This window comes from Hyaena hyaena, unplaced genomic scaffold, assembly GCF_003009895.1.
Source record: "Hyaena hyaena isolate Hyena2069 unplaced genomic scaffold, ASM300989v1 scaffold_105, whole genome shotgun sequence".
In the NCBI taxonomy this organism is placed as follows: Eukaryota; Metazoa; Chordata; class Mammalia; order Carnivora; family Hyaenidae; genus Hyaena; species Hyaena hyaena.
The window spans coordinates 1-20,327 of record NW_024080737.1 but is presented as its reverse complement, the minus strand read 5'-3'; the positions used below and the strand labels follow the sequence as shown (position 1 = coordinate 20,327).

At 39.8% G+C, this 20,327-nt stretch overlaps 1 protein-coding gene across 3 annotated transcripts in view; it reads right to left on the bottom strand.

The window, feature by feature from the left end:
* The window catches only part of MME (membrane metalloendopeptidase), a 103,774-nt gene extending 89,443 nt beyond the window's left edge, over positions 1–14,331 (bottom strand). Inside the window, exons 1-3 of one of the 3 annotated variants that reach the window (XM_039236075.1) lie at positions 14,069–14,331; positions 9,134–9,293; positions 8,367–8,402 (exon numbers count right to left, since the gene is read on the bottom strand). In XM_039236075.1, coding sequence (XP_039092006.1) covers positions 8,367–8,402; positions 9,134–9,290 — 193 coding nt within the window. In that variant the 5' untranslated portion in view covers positions 9,291–9,293; positions 14,069–14,331. Of the gene's footprint in view, positions 1–8,366; positions 8,403–9,133; positions 9,301–13,794; positions 13,911–14,068 lie in introns of those variants that run through there. The other 2 variants (XM_039236073.1, XM_039236074.1) reach the window with 2 other exon arrangements.
* Between the last annotated feature and the right edge of the window lie 5,996 nt (positions 14,332–20,327).

Below are 20,327 nucleotides of genomic sequence, written 5' to 3'. Positions count from 1 at the left end.
TACCCAAAAGCCTCCCTTGGGCCCATTTGCTGCAATTCCTGCCCCACTCCCAGCCCTGGGCAATAGCTATTCTGCCTTTTGCCTCTTTAATTTTGCCTTCTCTAAAAAATGTCATGTAAGTGGAATTGTATAATATGCATGTTTTTGTCTCTGGTTTATTTCACTTAACATAATGTCTTTGAGGTTCATGCATACTGTTGTATGTGTCATAGTTGATTTATTTTTATTGCTGTGTTGTATTCCTGTTTATAGCTATACCTTATTTTGTTTATTCACCTGTCGATAGACATTTGAGTTGTTTCCATGTTTTGGCTATTACAAATAATGCCATAATGAACAATCAGAGAAAAATTCTTGTGAGGACATGTGTTTTCATTTCTCTTAGGTAAATACCTAGGTGTGGAATTGCTGGGTCATATGCAAAGAGTATGTTTAGTTTTTTATGAAAATGATCAAATGCTTTCCAAAATGGTATTTACATATTTTGCTGAGATGTACTGAAGTATTTTCCATTCTTACCAACAACGTATGATGGCTCCAGTCTCCATATCTTCACTTGATACTCTTTTTTATTCCTACTGTTTATTTATTTATTTTGAGACAGAAAGCACACGTGCATGAGTGAGTGAACAGGGCTGGGGCAGAGAGGAAGGGAGAGAGAATCCCAAACAGATTCCATGCCATCAGTGCTAAGCCCAACACGGGTCTCGATCCCACAAACTGTGAGACTATGACCTGAGTTGATATCAAGCATTGGATGCCTAATTAGCTGAACCACCCAAGAGCCCTTATTATATTTTTTTATTACTGTCTTTCTGATGGGTATAAGATGAAGGTATGTTGAATAGAGAGAATATGTCCTGGTTTTCAGTCAGGCAGAAATAGGATAAAAACTAGCCCCCCACCCCCTCCCCTACTCTACGACCACAACTGTATCTCCTTTTCTGAACAATCAAAGAGAATGAAATCTTTCAGGATTCAAGGGTTTGGGAACTTTCCCTTTATGAATTTTTAATTCTCTATTTTCAACTTCCCTTAAACAGTCTACTAATATTATCAACTTGATCTTCAGTTTACATCAAAGTCTTATTACAAAGCACCTTGCTACCCCGCAGATTTGGTGATGAACAGAACAAAGCAAGACCCTTGAACTACAGAGGAGTCTTCCCCTCCCTCTCACTCTGCAATGTTAAGTGCAAAGCTAGGGTCCTCATCCTAGCCCAAGCTACAGTTCATATCCACGTTTCTTTACAGACTGGTAATGTTCACAGCAGTAGAACAAACCTTAGGATCCCAAATAAGCTTACCAGGCATTGCTAAATTTTCTTCCCTTTAAGCATTTCATTCAAATCATCTATGTTTTCCATACCTTGGCCATGCATTAAGGAAAAAAAAATAAAATAATGGTGTACCACTGCTTAAATTCTACCCAGAAGGTAAGAAAAATATGTTACATATGTTTGTATTTATCACATAATTGATTCTCCTCTTGGAAAGGATTTTTGACTGACAGATGCTAATTTTGACTGGAGAATTTTTCAAGCAAGTATTGCTAAGCAATTGTCAGGAGAATGGTGTCAGGAAACCTGCCCAAAGCAAACTGTCACATGCCACATTTAAATTAACAAAGGTGTCCTCAGCCAGCTTTCTACTAAGATACCTGCTAGCCAGAAGGATTTTTTTCAAACTTAATTACATAATAAAACAGCCTCATCTCCTACTCAGAAAGGTTGCCACACACCTGGTAGCCCTCAAGAGTCAGTCTGCAGTCTTTCTTTTAGTTCTCTAGTTGTGCCATTTTTCTTCATGGAGGCTTCATGGGGTATTAACAGGCAAGAAAGGAGAGATCATGGCCAATAGTGGGAGACTTTTTCCTGTTGCTGCCAGGAAAAGGCCAGTTGGTGCCAAAATTCTTCACCTTGAGCATTACCAGAATCTGACCCTTACAAAAATGAGCAGAAATTTGAAGGTTCATACTCAGAATATGAATACATTATCTCACCATGCTGACTATATCTTTCAAGTGAACAGAATGCCTCCTTTCCTTCTATTAATAATTAAATACTTATCAACAGTTTGCAAAAAAAAAAGTTTGCCTGGCGAGTAGAGAATTAAAGGGAAGGAAATGAATAGTTCTGAGAGGTTATATCCAAGCCTTGATGCTCCATGAACCTGTCTCTCGGTGTCTCTCAGGGCTACCATGATTATGCAGTATATAACCTGCACAATTGTACAGTCTTTCTCTCTGTCTTATGCATTATATCGCTCATGTATCTTAACTTGGCTTCTTGAGCCCCTGAAGAGTCTGAGACAACATTGTTAATATTTGCTTTTTTAAGACCCCTCAACTCCAGGTTGTATCTGCTGTACTAAAATCTTGGATGAAGCTGCTCACTGTTCTCAGTGGAAGAGCTGGTTTCTGGATTGAAGAGATAATTTGTTCTTCTCCTTCTCAGTCTGCATTTAATTATTTCAACTCTCTGAGAGTCATCTTATACCTCTTAGCATTAGGTTCTAGCAGAAGGGGAGGCAATCTGCTTTCAGATAGTGTACAGACAATGGGTATTCAAAGTTTGATAGACTCCTAGTCTCCTTTGAGGCAACATGAAGGATGGTCATGAGGACCAGCTCCAGAACCAGGCTACCTGGGCTCGCATTCCAGCCCAAGTTTGTCCATTCATAAAAATAAGATATAATGGTACCTACCTCACAGAGTCATTGTAAGAATCAAATGTATTAATACTTATGAACTGCTTATAATAGTGTCAGACACATAACTCTTCAGCATTAACTATTATTACTTTATTTTATTATCTTCTCATTCTACTCTATTCTATTATTATTCTCCTACATTCTATTATTATACTCCTCTATATATCTGTTTAACATTCCTTCCCTGTACCTCTATATCACACACCCCCATTTAGTAATAAAGCAGCAGCTTGGTGGGAAACACTTGTGCATGTATGTATGTGCATGTTTTAATTCCTAACAGATAGTCTGAAAATAAAGGAATGAGGGAGGGCGTATTAGAAGTTCCTTCTCACTGCTATAACAAATTGCCACAAGTGTAATGGCTTAAAGCAGCACAAATTTACTGTCACACAGTTCGAAGAAGGGTTGGCAGCACGTGCTCTGTCTGGATGCTGTAAGACAGAACCGTTCCGTTCCCCTTCCAGCTTCTCGAGGCGGCACCTATTCCTTGGCTTGGGGTGGTATCACTCCAAACTCTGCTTCCTGCACTGCTGTGGTCGCATCCCCTTCTCTGATTCCTGGTCCCTTCCCCTTATAAGAATGCTTGTGATTACATAAAGCCATCCAAATAATTCAGGACAATCTCCCCATTTCAAGATCTTTAACTTAAATTTGCAAAGCCCCCCCGTTTTTTTCCATATAAGGCAATATATTCACAGGATCCAGGGATAGGAAGTGGATATCTTTAGGGAGGCATTATTCCACCTACCATAATGGGAAAAGCACTGGATGATCCTTGAGATCATTCAAGCCAGTGGTACCTAACTGGAGGTGACTCTGATGTCCCGAGGGGATGATGGCAGTATCTGGAGACATTTTTTTGGTTGTCACAAGTTGGGAAAGGAATAGTACTAGACATCTAGTAAGTAAGAGGCCAGGGATGGCACTAAACATCTCATAATGCATAGGTCAGCCTCCTCCCCACAACAAAGAATTATCCAGGCCAAAATGGCAACAGTGATGAAGTTGAGAAACCCTGGCTTAAAGCATGTGATTCCTTGAAATCTTCTGAGCTACTAAGGTTGCAATGCAATGGAAGCCAGTTTCAGGATTTAGATTTATGTGGATAAGTTTGAGAAATCACAAGCAAGCTCTGTTTTGACAATCTGATATAGTAAATAAGAGATGAATAATATTACTCATGCTTTAATAGTAGGGTTTTGAATACTGCCTTAACTTGTTATTTGTTAAGTAGTGTTTGTTTTATTTTAGGTTTGGTATAATCTTTCATACTAATGTATTTCATATACACATAAATTATCTTTAAGGATGTATTATAAACATCATTTATGTATATTACAAATAAAACTCATAGATGCTCAGATTTAAAGTATCGAAGACCAAACAAATTTCAAGATGATCTACATTTTTGCCTTCATATGACTTGATATCTATCCCTTGCTTCAAAGGATCAGAGAAGTATACTTGCCATGACATCCTCATCTATCAGGAGAAAGACTTAAGTTAGAACCAATTTTCACTTATAGTAAGCACCCCAGCTATCAATACCTACTTTTCCAACTCTTAGGAATCTCTGTGCTCAGGTTTGAATTCTCCCAGTTTTTGTATGTATGCATGTATGTATGTATTTTAATGCTTATTTATTTTGAAAGACAGAGAGTGCAAGCAGAGGGAGGGGCAGAGAGAGGGGGAGAAAGAGAATCCTAAGCAGTCTCCATGTTATCAACACAAATCCCTAGTCGGGCTCAATCTCATAAACCATGAGGTCATGATCTGAGCTGAAATCAAGAAAGTCAGACATTTAACCAAGTGAGCCACCCAGGCACCCCTATCTCAGTCTTTTTTTTTTTTTTTTTAAATAAAAAGTGTTAATGTTTATTTATTTTTGAGAGAGAGGGGGAGAGAGAGTGTGTGTGAGTGGAGGGGGGGCAGAGAGAAAGGGAGACACACAGAGAGAGGAAGACACAGAATCTGAAGCAGGCTCCATGCTCTGAGCTGTCAGCACAGAGCCTAGTATCGGGCTTAAACCCATGCACCGTGAGATCATGACCTGAGCTGAAGTCGGATGCTTAACTAAGTCACCCAAGTGCCCCTTTCCCAGTTTTTTTTAAAGCAATCTATATTCTTTTCAACATTTTCCCCATCTTTCTTTTCCTTTCCATTCACTGCTCATTCTCTTTCTTTAATACTTTTTTCTGTCTAAGAGTGCCCCTAGAATTTTGTTAATTTGCAGCAACTTTTTTAAAAGCTTATTTATTTTCAGAAAGACAAAGAGAGTGCAAGCAGGGGAGAGGCAGAGAAAGAGAGATTCTCAAGCAGGCTCTGTGCTATCAGCACAGAACCCACATGGGGCTCCAGCTCACAAAACTGTAAGTCGAGATCAAGAGTCAGACACTTAACCGACTGAGCCACCCCGGTACCCCGATTTGCAGCAACTTCTAAAAACAGTAGTTATATCTTTTATGGCAGAAAAGGTTTACTAACCGGTAGGGAACTGTGGGTGTGCAAGCAGGCATGAGTGTGAATACTGTATCCATAAGGATGAGTTTCATCTTTATTTTTTCCCCCAGGAAGGATAGTATTAGACTATAAATATGAGAGTATTTTAACAGCTTGTAAATGAACAGAGCCAAATAAAGAAAAACACATAGTTATTCAGCAACTTTGTTTACCACTGACACTACTTCTATCATATACATTTCTCTGCCAAGATACAATTCCATAAGGTGTTTTACATTTGGTATGATTTCAAAGCTACAATGAAAAGATACATGTTAAACACGTCTTAATGAACTGAGATTTCCCAAACACTATTTTATTTCATTTTGTTTTATTTTTAATGTTAATTTATTTTTTATTTATTTTTATTTTTTTAAAATATTTTATTTATTTCTGAGAGAGAGAGAGAGACAGCATGAGCAGGGGAGGGTCAGAGAGAGAGGGAGACACAGAATCTGAAACAGGCTTCAGGTTCTGAACTAGCTGTCAGCACAGAGCCTAATGCGGGGCTCAAACCCACAAACCGTGAGATCATGACCTGAGCTGAAGTCGGACGTTTAACCGACTGAGCCACCCAGGCACCCCAATGTTAATTTATTTTTGAGAGAGAGAGTGAGCAGGGAAGGGGCAGAGAGAGAGGGAGACACAGAATCGGAAGCAGGCTCCAGGCTCTGAGCTGTCAGCACAGAACCTGATGCAGGGCGAGATCATGACCTGAGCTAGATTGAAGGCTCACCGACTGAGCCACCCAGGCACCTCCCCAAACACTATTTTTAAAAAAGCCAAAGCCCTATCCCTAAACAGTAAAGTCACATCTGAGATTCCAGATTCCATATAGCACACTGCTAATTGGGGTAGGTACCACTAGAGGAACCTGCCTAGATCTCTATGCCTACCTAGTTAAAAAATTCCATTTCTTCAAAAACAATTAAAAAAGAGAGAGAAACAGAGTGAGAAGGAGATAGTAAGTATGAAAGAGAACCTATAGATTAAGAGACTTAGAAGACATGTCAAGTGTATTAAGGACAGAGAAACTTGGAGACAATTCAAGGTCGATACATAAGTGGGAGTTTCTCAAAACAGGATAGGAATGAGCATATAATAAGAGAAAAATGGGGGATGAGCAGATGGTCACTTTGACAACTTGGGCACATACCAACTCTGGCACAGGGACCCTGGACATCTCCCAGCCAGGGTATCTGTGCAGCCATTTCCTGGAGAATAAAGAAACCTCTTAAGTTTCTAGAAAGCCCTTAGAGGGGCAAGTGCCTATTAGTATGTTGAGCAGTCAGTGACTGATGTCCCAGTCAGGCCTCCCTCCAGTCACCCCCATCATAACTCAGGTATCCCATCACTGCACATGAGATCCGGAATGTGGATCAAAACACATTCAAAAAGCAATATACAGAAGAGAAAAAGGCCAACATTCAGAACATTAGACTATCACCTAAAATCCCAAGATACTTTCTCATCATTATTTTGCAAAGGTCAATGCATAACAAAATCCAGATAAAACCATCTAATAGGAAATGGTTCAAAATAATTGGGACAGGTTATTTCTTGGAAGACATGGGGACATTAGAAAAGAGGTCTAGAATTTCCTGACAAAGGAGACAGGTGGTAAATACTGTGTTCATATCCCAGGTGGTCGCACCCAGCTACCAGCTTACTTCTCCTTGTCAAATGCTCTTCTCTTTTTCGCCACCCTCTAATTGATGTGACAGTTTATGACTCCACACACATTCTCAGTTCCCTTCTATGAGTTTTCTTTTCCTTCTACTCTAACTCTCGATGTCCTCTTAAGTTCAGTCCTTGTAGCTCATCTCCTTTGAAGAACCCAAATACCCTCCCAGGCTTCACCTATCACCCCTGGACAGATCCTAAATGTCCCACGAGAGATCTTCCTACACTCCATCTCTACCCTCCTGCTGTCTATACCCTCTTGTGCATCCCTGGCTTAGACCCGACCTGTCCAAATCCATATTAATCACATCTCTCCCTAAAACAAATGTACCTTTGAACTTCTCTATTTCTGTGCACCTTGCTATCATTCTCCTGAGTCCCATAGATTTTAAAACTTAGGATCATTTTCTTTTTTTAAAGTTTATTTATTTATTTAGAGAGAGAAGGCATGGGACGGATTGAGAGAGAGAGAGAGAAAAAAAATCTGCACCAATGGTCAGAGCCGGATGTGGGGCTCAAACTCACAAACCTTGAGATCACCACCAAAGCCAAAACCAAGAGTCAGATGCTTAACTCACTGAGCCACCCAGGTGCCCCAAAACTTGGCATTATTTTCAAATCATTCATATTCTTCATTTAGCAATACTATTCCACTGGTCATCCAATTCTCCCTTCCCGTTGTCACACAGCTTTCTCGTACCACTGCAGGCTGCTCCTCAAGGCACAACTGTATTACAGCAGCAGCCCCTACCTGCCTACCCTCTCTGGCTCATCACTTTTTACTCAACCCACCCAACCTAGCATTCCCAGAATCATCTTTCAGCTTTTGCCTTATTGAATGATCTTTCCTGGAACATATCCGTTTCTCCTTCATGACAGCATCAAGGCTAACGCGTGGATTTCCAAAGCTCTCCATAATGTGGCCCTAGCTATCAGGCCTATATATTCACTCCTTCTCAACAACATGATTTATTCCCATTGTTCTTTCTCCTTATTTGGAATTCCCTCGTCTGTACCTCCACTTCCAAACGTTAGTCCTGTTTCAAGGCCCTTCCCAAATCTGCCTTCTCCATCTAGCTTTACAGAGCACATGACACTCCCTTCTTAGTTCAGACCCCTCTGCTGACCTGCATCGAGAATTTACCATGATGATATGATGCTCACCTTTTCAATGTGTTGACTGTCTTTCTCCAACTACCGGGCAAGCTCCATAAAGCTAGAGATATAGTTCTCTATCACTCCTACCATACACTCCAGGGCTGAAAAGAGTAAATTCTTTTTTAGAATAAACTAGCTAATTAATCTACTACTTAGGTGCCATTTAGATTTTCCCTGACTATAAATAAATGATCTCTGATAAATACAAGTATAAACAAAGGAAATATAGAGATATTTTTCTATTAGCATTTGATTTTTAAATGTTAATATGTTACATATAAAACTATTAAATTTACAAACCATCTTCTTACCTGATTTTATGCAGTCTGATGACTTGCAAATACCATCTAGAAAAAGAAGGGTATGTGCATAAGTATTTGCAATACAGTTTTCTAATTTCTCCCTATCGTTTGTCCTTTTAAAAAAATGCCAGTTAAATGATCAATTCCTTAAAGCAAAAACTAAAACCTGAGTATTGTATATCATTGCCAATACTTAGAAAGAATATAGGGAAATAAAATAGGTAAATCCTAAGTTTAAAAATTTTATTATGAAATGAAGCACTTTCTTTTATCTCTACTCCCTAAGCCCTAGATCTATTAAACTGAAATAATCAGTTGTTTTAGTATGGTAATCTTTTTTTTTTCCCTATTAAGGAACCAATCTTTTCTAATCCTTATTGTGAAAACTTCTAAGACTCAAATTAGACCTCTTAGATTCCTGTGAAGCCCTTTAGAATTTCAATGACACAACAACTTTCGCTAATTGAAGTTGGCCATAAAATGGTGTACACTTTAATCAAATAAAATTATACACTAGAACCCTTATAAAATAAGCATGAGTGCACTAAATATACTTGGCAATTAATAACTTCGCTCTAACATAAAAGACATCGTACTTTTAGTCAGAGTTAATTGTTTCGACATATTGATGTTAACATTTTATGAAGGAATCTTTATACCGCCATCCTTAAGTGTCTCTCTTCCTTAACACAATCGTTTGGTAGACGAAAAAAGCATAAGATGAAGATTTCTCTCTCCTAAGCGTTTATGAGTGCCCAAGTGTGGGAGTAACTCACCATCGTAAGTTGCATAGAGTGCGATCATTGTCACAGCGATGATGGTAAGGAGCAGGACGAGGACGGACAGACTGACCTCCAGTGGGGTCCATCGTTGTTTCTTTGGCCTTGGGGTGTTGATATCAGTTATATCCATCTGACTTTCTGATTTGCCCATCACCTAAACTCTGGGAAAAAAAATTTTGTTAAGTCTTTAAATACTGCCCATAACAAATTAACAAACAGATACAAAGAAGAGAAAATATATGTACAATTTTCCAAATGCTAATGTGGCTAAATAAAAGTAAAAGGCTAGTTCATTTTAAGTAAGAAATCAAGTTCTGTTGTTGCTGAAGGTCAGAATTTTGATTCTGAAATCGAAGAGGAGAGAGCCAATGCATTTGACATGATCAGTCACAATTTTGTTTTTTGATATATCACTAAAGATCCAAACAAAAGTAGACAAGGCTCGGCTACATACTCACACAAGATTCCTAAGGCAGTTCATAAGCAAATAATTGCTGTACCATCATAAAGCAAAGTTTTAAACTCACCCTTCTGAACTTTGGACAACGTCAAAGGTGAATTTTATATCTTGCTCCAGTGGTTTCCCTTGTAAGCACGGAAATCAATGACTAATACTTTGAGGTTTTGACTAAGCAATAATTTGAAACATGAATACAGATAAAAACGAAAAGGAACAAACACTTGTGATAGCTTATTTTTAGTCATAAGAGCAACTTTTATTTTTACAGCTCACAATTACAGCTACTGCTGATGTGGGTATCTATTAACTGGTTAGACAACATTCTGAAAATGGTCACTTGGTGAGCCAAACGTCAGTGAGTGGTTTACAGCCAGAGATGAAAGTTATTAACCTAAACCAATGTTTCTTTGTATAATTGAAGAAGAAGAAAAATATATGAATTAAAAAACTCTACCTTGCAGGTCAGGGTAACAATGGTTAAGACACTTAACTCGTATTTAAATTAATGTTAATACTTCTAATAATAGCTGACATTTATTGAGCGCTTCCCATGTGTCAGTCACTAGTTCTTAGTGCTATACCTGTACTAATTATTTTAATCTTTGTAAGGTGGGTATTAATATTCCAATTATATACCTTAGGAAGCTGGGGCACAGAAAATTCAGGTAAAACTTCCTCAACTACACAACTAGTAAATGTTCTTTACAAAGAACACATTTAGTCCCTGACTGAAATAAAAATATATCCTATCATCACAAGATAAAAGCTATTTTAGATTTAACTGCAGAAATTTCTGGAAGGGGGAGAGGAATTAAGGGGATGTAAGCCTCTATATTAAATTTCATTATGTTTCTTTTAGAGGCCTCCTCGTGATTCCTTTTTTTATTTTTTTAATGTTTTATTTATTTTTGAGAGAGAGAGAGAGAGAGAGACAGCATAAGCAGGGGAGAGTCAGAGAGATAGAGGGAGACACAGAATCCAAAACAGGCTCATGGCTCTGACCTAGCTGCCAGCACAGAGCCTAACGCGGGGCTCGAACTCACAAACCATGAGATCATGACCTGAGCCGAAGTCGGACACTTAAGAGACTGAGCCACCCAGGCGCCCCGAGGCCTCGTGATTCTTTATTGACCATCCACCAAATCTCTGAATTCAATTTTTCTGCATGTCTATAGAAAAGGGCATCATAAACTAACGGATTAGCTGTTTAGAGCTTGATACAAATTAAGTGTATAATTTAGTTCCTAAATGAAGTGACTGCTCAGAAATACGCTTGTAGTTAAAGATTTTTGTTGAATACCCACAATTTGCCTGAGGTGTGTTTTGTGGAAACTGAGGCACAGGATAAAGCAGAAAATAGAGTCTACATTTGAAGTGTGGCCTGGGAGATCCCACTGATAACGAGGAATTTAATCTCCCCAGTGAGTTATTAATAAGTGAACCACAAGTGGACTTTAGAGTTCTGGATACAAAGTCTTAAGCATGCTGTCCTCTTGATTACATGAGGCTATAACCAAGGACAGACTATCAAATAAAAATATTTTATTAGACCATGAAAACCATGTCTGCTCAATAAAAATGGGATGTAATGTACCTGAATGCTAAAATGTCTTACTTAATGGTTATGTAACTCATGTTGGCTTAGTCTCACAGCCCCCGGGGTTATGATATGGAATTGCATTGATCTTGGCCCTTGGAGTTTTAATAGGGATGGTGATTGGGAAAAGAAAAGATGGGACCAAATTTAATACTTGGACATCATACAGAGAGGTAAACAATAAAATGAATAATTTTCTCGGTTTCCCCAGAAGAATTCAAGAGTGTCATAAAGAGCATTTGGATATTAATCACATTTGTCTTTCTTGAGCATTTGTCTTTCTGCTCTAATATTTCAGAAGGCAAACTAGTGAAATAATATGATCCTCTTCTCATTTTAGTTTTCTCTTAGAAACAACAGTTTCTCTAGTAAAACGTAGCGCCAGGAACTAGGGTAGCCACAGGGTTAAATTTAAGGTGCTCTTTGGAACCACCAGCCTTCCAACTTCAGGAAACTAGTAGGCAAGCATACCTTTCTCCCTTCTGGGTTACTTCTCCCTCACTTCTCCTCCTTACCCTTGAGACTGGGGTACAGAGGCAGCTGGGCTCTTAATGGTTTCTGTACCTAAGACTGTGGAAATTGTTATAGGGAAATAAAGGCAGTGGCTAAAGCTGTTAGCTCTTTTACCTGCATCAAAAGAATATCATCTTTGAATCACCTGCAAACTCTCCATCTGCCCCTCTTGTAAACACTCTGCAATTTTTTTTGTCTTTTGTTCCTAAGTAGCAATTTTGAACAGCACTGAGCAAAAGAAGAAATGATGCAAGTTTAACTTCCCAGTTAACTTTGCCATTCATTTCCAGATACCTTGGATTCACTGTTTTCTTGTAAGAAAACAGGGTTCAGAATCTTGAACATCAGGATGAATCACCAACCCCCAGACTGGAATATCTAAGTCAATTACACCAACCCCATTTTAGAGAAGGGAGGGAAGGGAGCGATTACACAAAAGATTACAAAAAAAATTATAAAGTTGATACTAATAGTTCCATATAAAGCAGGATATGCCAAAAATAAAATACCTACATGTATAAAATAGTACATCTCAATTGGAGATATGGTCAGAAAGTTTCAGCCAAAAATGAGACACTTCCACAAAAGAGAATAGAGAATTAGATCTCCTAATCTGTTAGAATTAGGAGATCTAACCCAACAAGGAATCTGCCCACTTCAGCTTGATAACATCACCAAAAGAATGATAATTTTCCTTAAGTAGAAACTGCATTCCAAAGCAATATAAAGCAGCAATTCTTACACCAGTTGAGAATAGAGTCAAATCAACTTACAGGGTAACTGCTTTGGTAAAGGGAAGTCTATAAACCAAAGCAATTTTCATCTTCACAGCACTTTACCACGTTAGTTTTTCTGCAAGTCCCTGAGGGTACATTATTAAAACAGTCTTGTGTCATGGAAACTGAGGCACAGGAAGGAGGAGAAACAGGTTCCATATTTAGGCTGTAGCTGCTGAGGCTGAAGAGGCAGGTACTCAAGAGAAATCATCTCCTTTTTTCCCAGGACATTCATGTATAGGTGTTCCCGGCGGTCTGGAATATGGAGTTCTGGACACAAAGTACCAACCACATCACTCCCAAATGCAGTGTAGCTACTCAACAAAGTCACAGCAGCCAGTTCAAGAAAGTACCTGCCAAATTTTTGTAAGTACTGGGGCCCAGAAATACTGCAAGCGAGTGAAGACTGCAAGCCTTCAAAGCCGGTCTGCCGATTGGCAGCTTTCAAATGCTGACACTGCAAGTCAGATACTACTTTCCAGTTTAATAAAATTACCATTTGCATCACCTATGGGGGAGGAACAGACTCGGTCGAGTGGCTTAAGAGGAACGTTTGGTTGCAATTACTCTATTTTCAAAGAACACAAATAGACTGACACCGATGAGGTAAAGAAACTTTCACCTACCTAAGAACTCCTCCCCCCCTCCACACACACACTCCCGCCAACCAACCCTCTGTGATTTAAACGCGCTATCGGCATAAATTATATAATAGGAAACTAGGGTTAAGGCAAGACGAAGAGCTAAGATAATACAAGAATATTCAGGTTAGCGAAAGTAAAATAGAGAAGGGAGTTACAAATGAAAAAATCCGATAGAAACCAAATTGAAAACAAGCCTAGCTTTAAAAAAAAAAAAAAAATCAGTGTATGTACAGCGGAATGGCAAATTCCCAGCCCCCAAATCAGCCCCTCTGCAATTTGGTAGCGCCAATCCCGGCATCCAGACATAACTCCCCGAGGCAGAGGCTGCAGCGAGCTATGGAAATGAACCTGAAGAGTCGACCCGACAACACTCACAGACCCCTCCAGCAGGTCACCCTCTTCGCCCCTTTCCCTCCCTCTTCGGGTCCTAGATGCGGCACTTCCCAGGGCACGCCTCCCTCGCCCACCGCCGCCGGGTCCCGGGCGCGGGACTGCGCCGGACCCAAGCCGCTGCCCCTGCTCCGTGCGCCTCCGGGGCGGCCGCTGCCCTCGGTCGGCGGTGCCCGCCCGGTGCCGCTCCCGCCGGCTCCCACCGGCCGCGCTCTCGAGCCCTTCGGACCCTTCTCCCCAGCTCCCAGGTGCGGGCTCACTCTCCCAGGACTCACCAGCGGGATTCGGGAGAAGTTGGAGGCTGCTGAGCAGACACATCCCGACCAATGAGCGCGCGGGGCCGGGCGTGGGGAGCCCCGCCGAGCGCCGGTCGGTCCGTGCGTCCGCCCCAGCGCGCCCCGAGCGGCGCGGGCTCCGGGCGGCGGGCGGAGGCGCCGAGCGGAGGCCGGACTCCCGGGGGATTCCGGCCCCGCGGCTGCCCGGGCCGGGGAGGGGGAGAGAGGGGGGGGGGACTGGGCATCCCTCGGACCCGCACCCGGAGGGACTCACCGTGGCTTCTCAGCAGATCCCGCTCCGGGAGTTGGGCAGCTGCTCCCGCCTGCGCGCGGTCAAGCTCAAGCTTCGCCACTTGCACATCTCCGCGCCCCGCGCGTCTCGGCGCTCTCACCACCCCCCTCCCCCGCCGCCGCCGCCGCAGGACGAGCGAGAGGAGCAGTTCCCTGGGTGACCTGAAGGTTTCCGATAGGTCTCCCGAACCCTGTCACATCATGTGTGGGGGCCGGGGTGTGCGTGCCTGCGAGAAAGCCCCTCCACCTCACCCTGCCCAAAAGGGCTTTGCCAAACATTCTTGGAATTGCTTAGCTTCGGGGCTTTCAAGAAAACAATGCATTGCCTCTTCGAGATTGTGAAGAAGGTTCTGTTGCTCTCCCTAGTCAACCTGAGACAAAATGATTCTCTTCTCATACTCTTCTTTCGCTCTCCTTCTCGCTCCTTGTCCTCCCTCCATTCAAGCTTCTTTCCTTTCCTATTTTTTGTTCTCTCCTTTCCTCTTTTTTGTTTCCTTTCTTTCTGGACCCTTCTCCCTTTTCCTTCTTCCTGTCTTTCTCCTCCTCTCTCTTTGCTTTCCCTCTCTTCTCTTCCTTTCTTTTTCTTGGTCAGACCAAAATGATGTCAAGAGCTATATTCTGTACTGAAACGCCCCACTCCCACCTCCTGACTCTTGGGAATCTAATGATGTATATAAGTATATATATATATATATATCCGAAGGCTTGGGGACGGGGAGTGAGAGTCACAGAAAAATAAGCTAAGGTATGTCTTCTCTGCCTTCTAAAATTAGCTATAATGTGTCTGTACCCTTGTCATTTTCATGGAGCCAAGTAGAACACCATTTTCATGTAAGACATGCAATTCCTCTAGGAAATTAAAAAAAGACAACAACTTTGCACTAAGGAGATTTCTTTATAAAACTACCTTCAGCAGCTCTAGGTGTCAAGGAGCTCAGAAGAACTAAATCTCCTCTATTCATGTGGTTTGGGGGTTTTGGTGTTTTGTTTTGCTTACATGATTTTTAGTTCAATTATTCAGTGCCAAGCACATATGAGTAGCTTCAAGTGTTCCTTTCCTTTTTCAAATCATGTCTAATTGCAAACACACACACACACACACACACACACACACACACACACACACCCTGAGGAAGTCATACTGAAATACAGGTGACTTTTCCTGAACTGGCAATTATCTGTTTTTAAAAACATCAAGTAACTGACAGATTTTACATTCTTTACATGGTAGAGCTGAAAGGCAAGGAGAAAAAGTACTACATCTAATGAAATAGTAAATGGGATACAATGTATAGACCTTTTTAAAAAGTTAAAATAATCATTAAATAACTAGATTAATATAATTGATCTAATAAATAGGCTTCAAAAAAACTCTATGCTTTACCCTTATCTGGTGCATGTGTTAGACACCACTTAATCATCACAACAACCCTAAAATATGGATATAATTGCCCCATAAATGATCATAAGGAACTTGGCCAAGTTAAAACCACCAGGAACTGTTTCAACTGGAATATGAACCCAGTTCTTTTTTTTTAAGATTTTTATTTTTAAGTAATCTCTACACCCAGTGTGGGGATCGGGAATCGAACTTACAAACCCCAGAATCAAGAGTCTCATGTTCTACTGACTGAGTCAGCCAAGAGCCCCTAAATCTAGTTCATTTTGATTCAAATGCTGAGTTACTGTTCTCCTCATTTTACAGAAAGGACTGAAGCATAGGTAGGTGATTTACTAAAATTCATGGTGTGAGGAATCTAGATCTTCTAACACTCCAGTGCTTAATTTTTATTACTTTCCAGCTAAATTATCAAAATGTTATTTCGACCTTACATAATCAACAGTGAACTAAAAGCAGTTAAAAAAGTCCTTTTTTTTTCCATGTAGCCAGTCCTCAGTTTCTTCATAGAGAGCCCAATGCATTAAAAATGTAATGTTTCTTCTGATTAACATAATAATGAATATTGGGGGGGTGCCTAGCCAAAATAATCCCCAAATTTGCATATCAAAAGAAAATGCAAGTTAAATTCATGTCTGATCTTAACATTTCCATTTAAACTTTTCAAGCTACATTTTGTTTTCCAATTTGCACAAAAAAATTTAAACAGAAAAAGGTTCTTTTGGAAGGTAAGAGAATGCTCTTGCAATTCAGGAACTTCTAATTACCAGTAGAAAATAAGACAGTCTGGTTTGTGTTTAGTGCCTCTAAACTTGTAGCTGAAAGTTGAAAATAAAGATAATTCATTTAAATTCTTTTAAAAATTAAAGATTTGTTGATGAAAACTTTTTGGGCTATTCAGTGATAACCATATATCATAGTTTTAGCTCTGTCTTCTTGCAAGAGGTAAAAACCCTGCAGGAAGCCAATTCAAAGATCTACTCCTGGTAGGGGTATTTTACGGGAAAAAAGAGTGGATAGAGAATATACAGAAAAATGAAAAAAGATATAGTTAAAATTGTTTTTAGAGTGTCTTTCAGCTGATAGTTAAGAGGGTGTGTTGCCCACAAGAAGTCTTAATCTCAATAAAGTTGACCAAAATTTAAGGATTTCATCAGGAATGCTAAATCTCTTCCTAGAAGGACGTTCAACAAGTTTGAGAAGATTTCTCTTAGAAGAGATCTAATAAAGAAAGAGTCCCCAGGTTAGGAAACTCAGAAAACCTGAGATTTACTGAGGTTGTACAAGGTCATACAATTTGGAGAGTTACAGAGATGGACCAGAAAGTAGTCCTCTTAGCTACTATGCATAAGGTATTAAGAGTAGAATGATGCATTGCTTCTGGTAAGTAACAGGGTAGATCCTTGAGGGCTGTCCGTGTACACAACACTAACAAATGCTTGATTCTGTATTTTTTAGAGGCCCTTTAAATGCACACTGAGCCAGCAAGAAAGTGAAGGAAAAGCCAAAATCAGAGTCGTGGATTCAGAAAGACTCGTAAGTACTCAAGATGGCGCTGCCGTGGGGCATCTACCTATCTGTAGGTCTCACCAAACCTACAGCTGCAATTTTAACAGGATTTGTAAGGACCAGGGACTTCTTAGAGAGCAAGGGGAAAAGTCAAGTCAGAGATTACTACGTAAAGCTGAGGCCACTGAACAGAAACATGGGCAGCTCAAAGGGGAACTAGCAAAAGAAAAAACAAACCTCAACCCCAATTCCCACTCTTACCCTCCTCTCTCTACCCCACACCTAAGTAAGTTGGCTTTCTTCAGCCTTGACTTAGGCAGGTGAATTTACACCCGGTGTTGTATGGAAGTGCCGAATCACCGAATTGTACAACTGAAAGTAATATTACACTGTATGCTAACTAACTGGAATTTGAAAAAAGCTAAAAAAAAAAAAAAAAAAAAAAGTCTGGGATAAAGAGATCAACTAAAATATTAGACAATAATGGTGTATAACTTGAGAGTTTAATTAGAGCTAAAGCACTCTACAGTGCTTATTTATGTTTTGGAAAGGAAGATAATCATAATGATTTTAGACTTTATTAAATTAATTATATATGTAGAAATTACTAGTGTAATTACTCAATGAGGAGAAATTGAGTGCATGAGGTCACATGTTGCAGAGAGGAAAAAAACCTAAAATTAATAAAAGGCAATCTGAAGGAAAATAAGAAAAGAAAAAAAGGAAATATTAGAAAAGACAAGAAGTACAAAAATAAGACAGTAGAAATAAATCTAAATGTATCAATTACAATAAATATAATGGACTTAATTCTCCAGTTACAGGACAAAGATTGTAATGTAATAAATAGACAAAATGCAGCTATCTTCTATTAAGGAGGCAAATCTAAAATATAAGAATATAGAATGGTTGAAAGCAAAATGATGAATAAACATATGTCTAATATTAACTGAAAGACAACTAGTATAGCAATAGTGTGATCAGATAAAATAGACTTCAATTTTACCAAAAAAAGAAAGTAATCAATTCAGCAAGGTAATACAATTCTAAATGATTACATCCAGTAGCATAAATTTTAAATAAATACTAAAAAAAAACAACTATAAAAATAAATTGATAATTTACTGTGATAGGATGAATTTTTTATTTTTTAAAAAAATTTTTAGTGTTTATGTATTTTTCAGAGAGAGAGAGAGACAGAGACAGAGCATGAGCAGAGGAGGGGTAGAGAGAGGAGACACAGAATCTGAAGCAGGTTCCAGGCTCGGAGCTGTTAGCACAGAGGCTGACGTGGGGCTCAATCTCACTAACTACAAAATCATAACCTGAGCTGAAGTTGGAAGCTCAACCCACTGAGCCACCCACGTGTCCCCATGATAAGGATGATTTTGATACACTTTTCTCAATATTTGATAAATCATGTGAACAAATTTGGAAGGACCCAGAAGATCTGAATAACAGTACTAACATGTCTTCTATAAGTATATTGAACGTTTCACCCAAGGATTGGAGAATACATACTTGTCCTTGACAAGAAATTTTATGGAAGCTGTGGGCTAGATTTTGGGCAAGGGAACTTCTATAGCAGTTTGTATTTTAAAAATGTTTTTAAATTTATTTTTGAGAGAGAGATAGAGACAGCATGAGCAAGAAAGGGTCAGAGAGAGAGGGAGACACAGAGTTCAAAGACAGGCTCCAGGCTCTGAGCTAGCTGTCAGCACAGAGCCCCATACGGGGCTCGAACCCACAAACTGTGAGATCATGACCTGAGCTGAAGTCGGATGCTCAACCTACTGAGCCACCCAGGCACCCCAGCAGTTTGTATATAAAGCCTGTTTCCCTTTTTTTTTTTTCTTTCTGTTGAGAATTACCTCCCTGAAGTTTGCATTTCAAGGAGATGGCCTGGATAAGAAGGTAAGAGTTAGTTTTATTTTGGCTTAAGGGAGAAGACCTTAAAAAAAAAATGATGTCGGGTTCTGAATATCAGCTTCTAGTTTGGCTGACAGTTAAAAAAATCCTTTTAAATATCTTTAGTTTCAGCTGGGAAAACAGTAAATATTTCTGGCAGTACTCAACAACCCCTTGGACTTAAGCATCCAAGAATTGACTGCGAAAGTTATTTTATTTTTCTCTTTTTATCAAGTACTACAGACAGAGATCTGGAAAAGCCAACTCTGGTGAGAATCCTCACCCTTAGCTGGCTTCTGCCCGTTTTCCTAGGATCTTATCCACACGCTACCAGTGGGGTTTAAAGCAGCGGGTTTAGCTCTGGTATCTACAAGAATTTGGCAAGGTTTTTTTCTTAAACTGTAATTTTAGTTTCCCTTAGCTGTTTAAGGGAATAACATAGCAGTTTACCAGAAAATTCCTCAGTGTGTCATCAACTCTGGGAGGGGTCCATAGGAGGTTCTCTATTGATGGTAGATACAAGGGTATGTGTAAGGCCACTTACTCTTTGCACTTGCACTTATGGTCTTGGAGTCTCTTTGGAGTGGAAAGACAGTGTAGACAGAGGATAAATGATCGAAAGAGTGCCATAAAGGAGGAAGGAGAAGAACAGTAGGAGGTGCGTCCATCTTTCTTTTCAGGTGCCTCTTGTGTTACTTGTGTGTGTGTGTGTGTGTTTGTGTGTGATTTTTTTTTTCAATTAAGCTATTTTAGAATCTTAAAGTATTCTGAAGACTTCCATGTACCTATTAAAATAAGTATCTCATTCCGTTTGTTAAATTTGGGAACACTATTTTTTAAGTGCACTTCTTAAGTGATCTTAGCTAACTAGAACCTTCCTCAGAGTGGCCATTGTAATTTCCCTCCCTGAGGGCTGGCAGCAGCTTCATAGGACCCTTAACCACAAATAGAGTTCAACCCACATTTCTGTCCAGCCATATTTTAAGAACCAACCTGACAGTTACTAAGTGTTCAGGACACAAAATAATGATCTTGTCTAATTCTAGGGAGTTTTAGGGTAAGATTTTGCCATTTTTGTAAATATTTACAAGTTCCAAGACCATAGCAATTATACTTCAAATAAGCAGATTAAAGTATCCCATTCCTTTCCAGTTAAGTCTTTGGATCCCTTGGAACCAAGCCAATACCGAAGAAAGATGTGCCACTAGGGTGGAGACTGCATGATATTTTATTTATTTATTTTTTTTACAAATAGTTTATTGTCAAATTAGTTTCCACATAACACTCAGTGCTCATCCCCAAAAGTGTCCTCCTCCATGCCCATCCCCCCCTCCCCCCCACATCCATCAGTCCTCAGTTTTTGTCAGCATTCAAGAGTCTCTCATGGTTTGCCTCTCTCCCTTTCCCCCACCATTTCCGCCCTTCT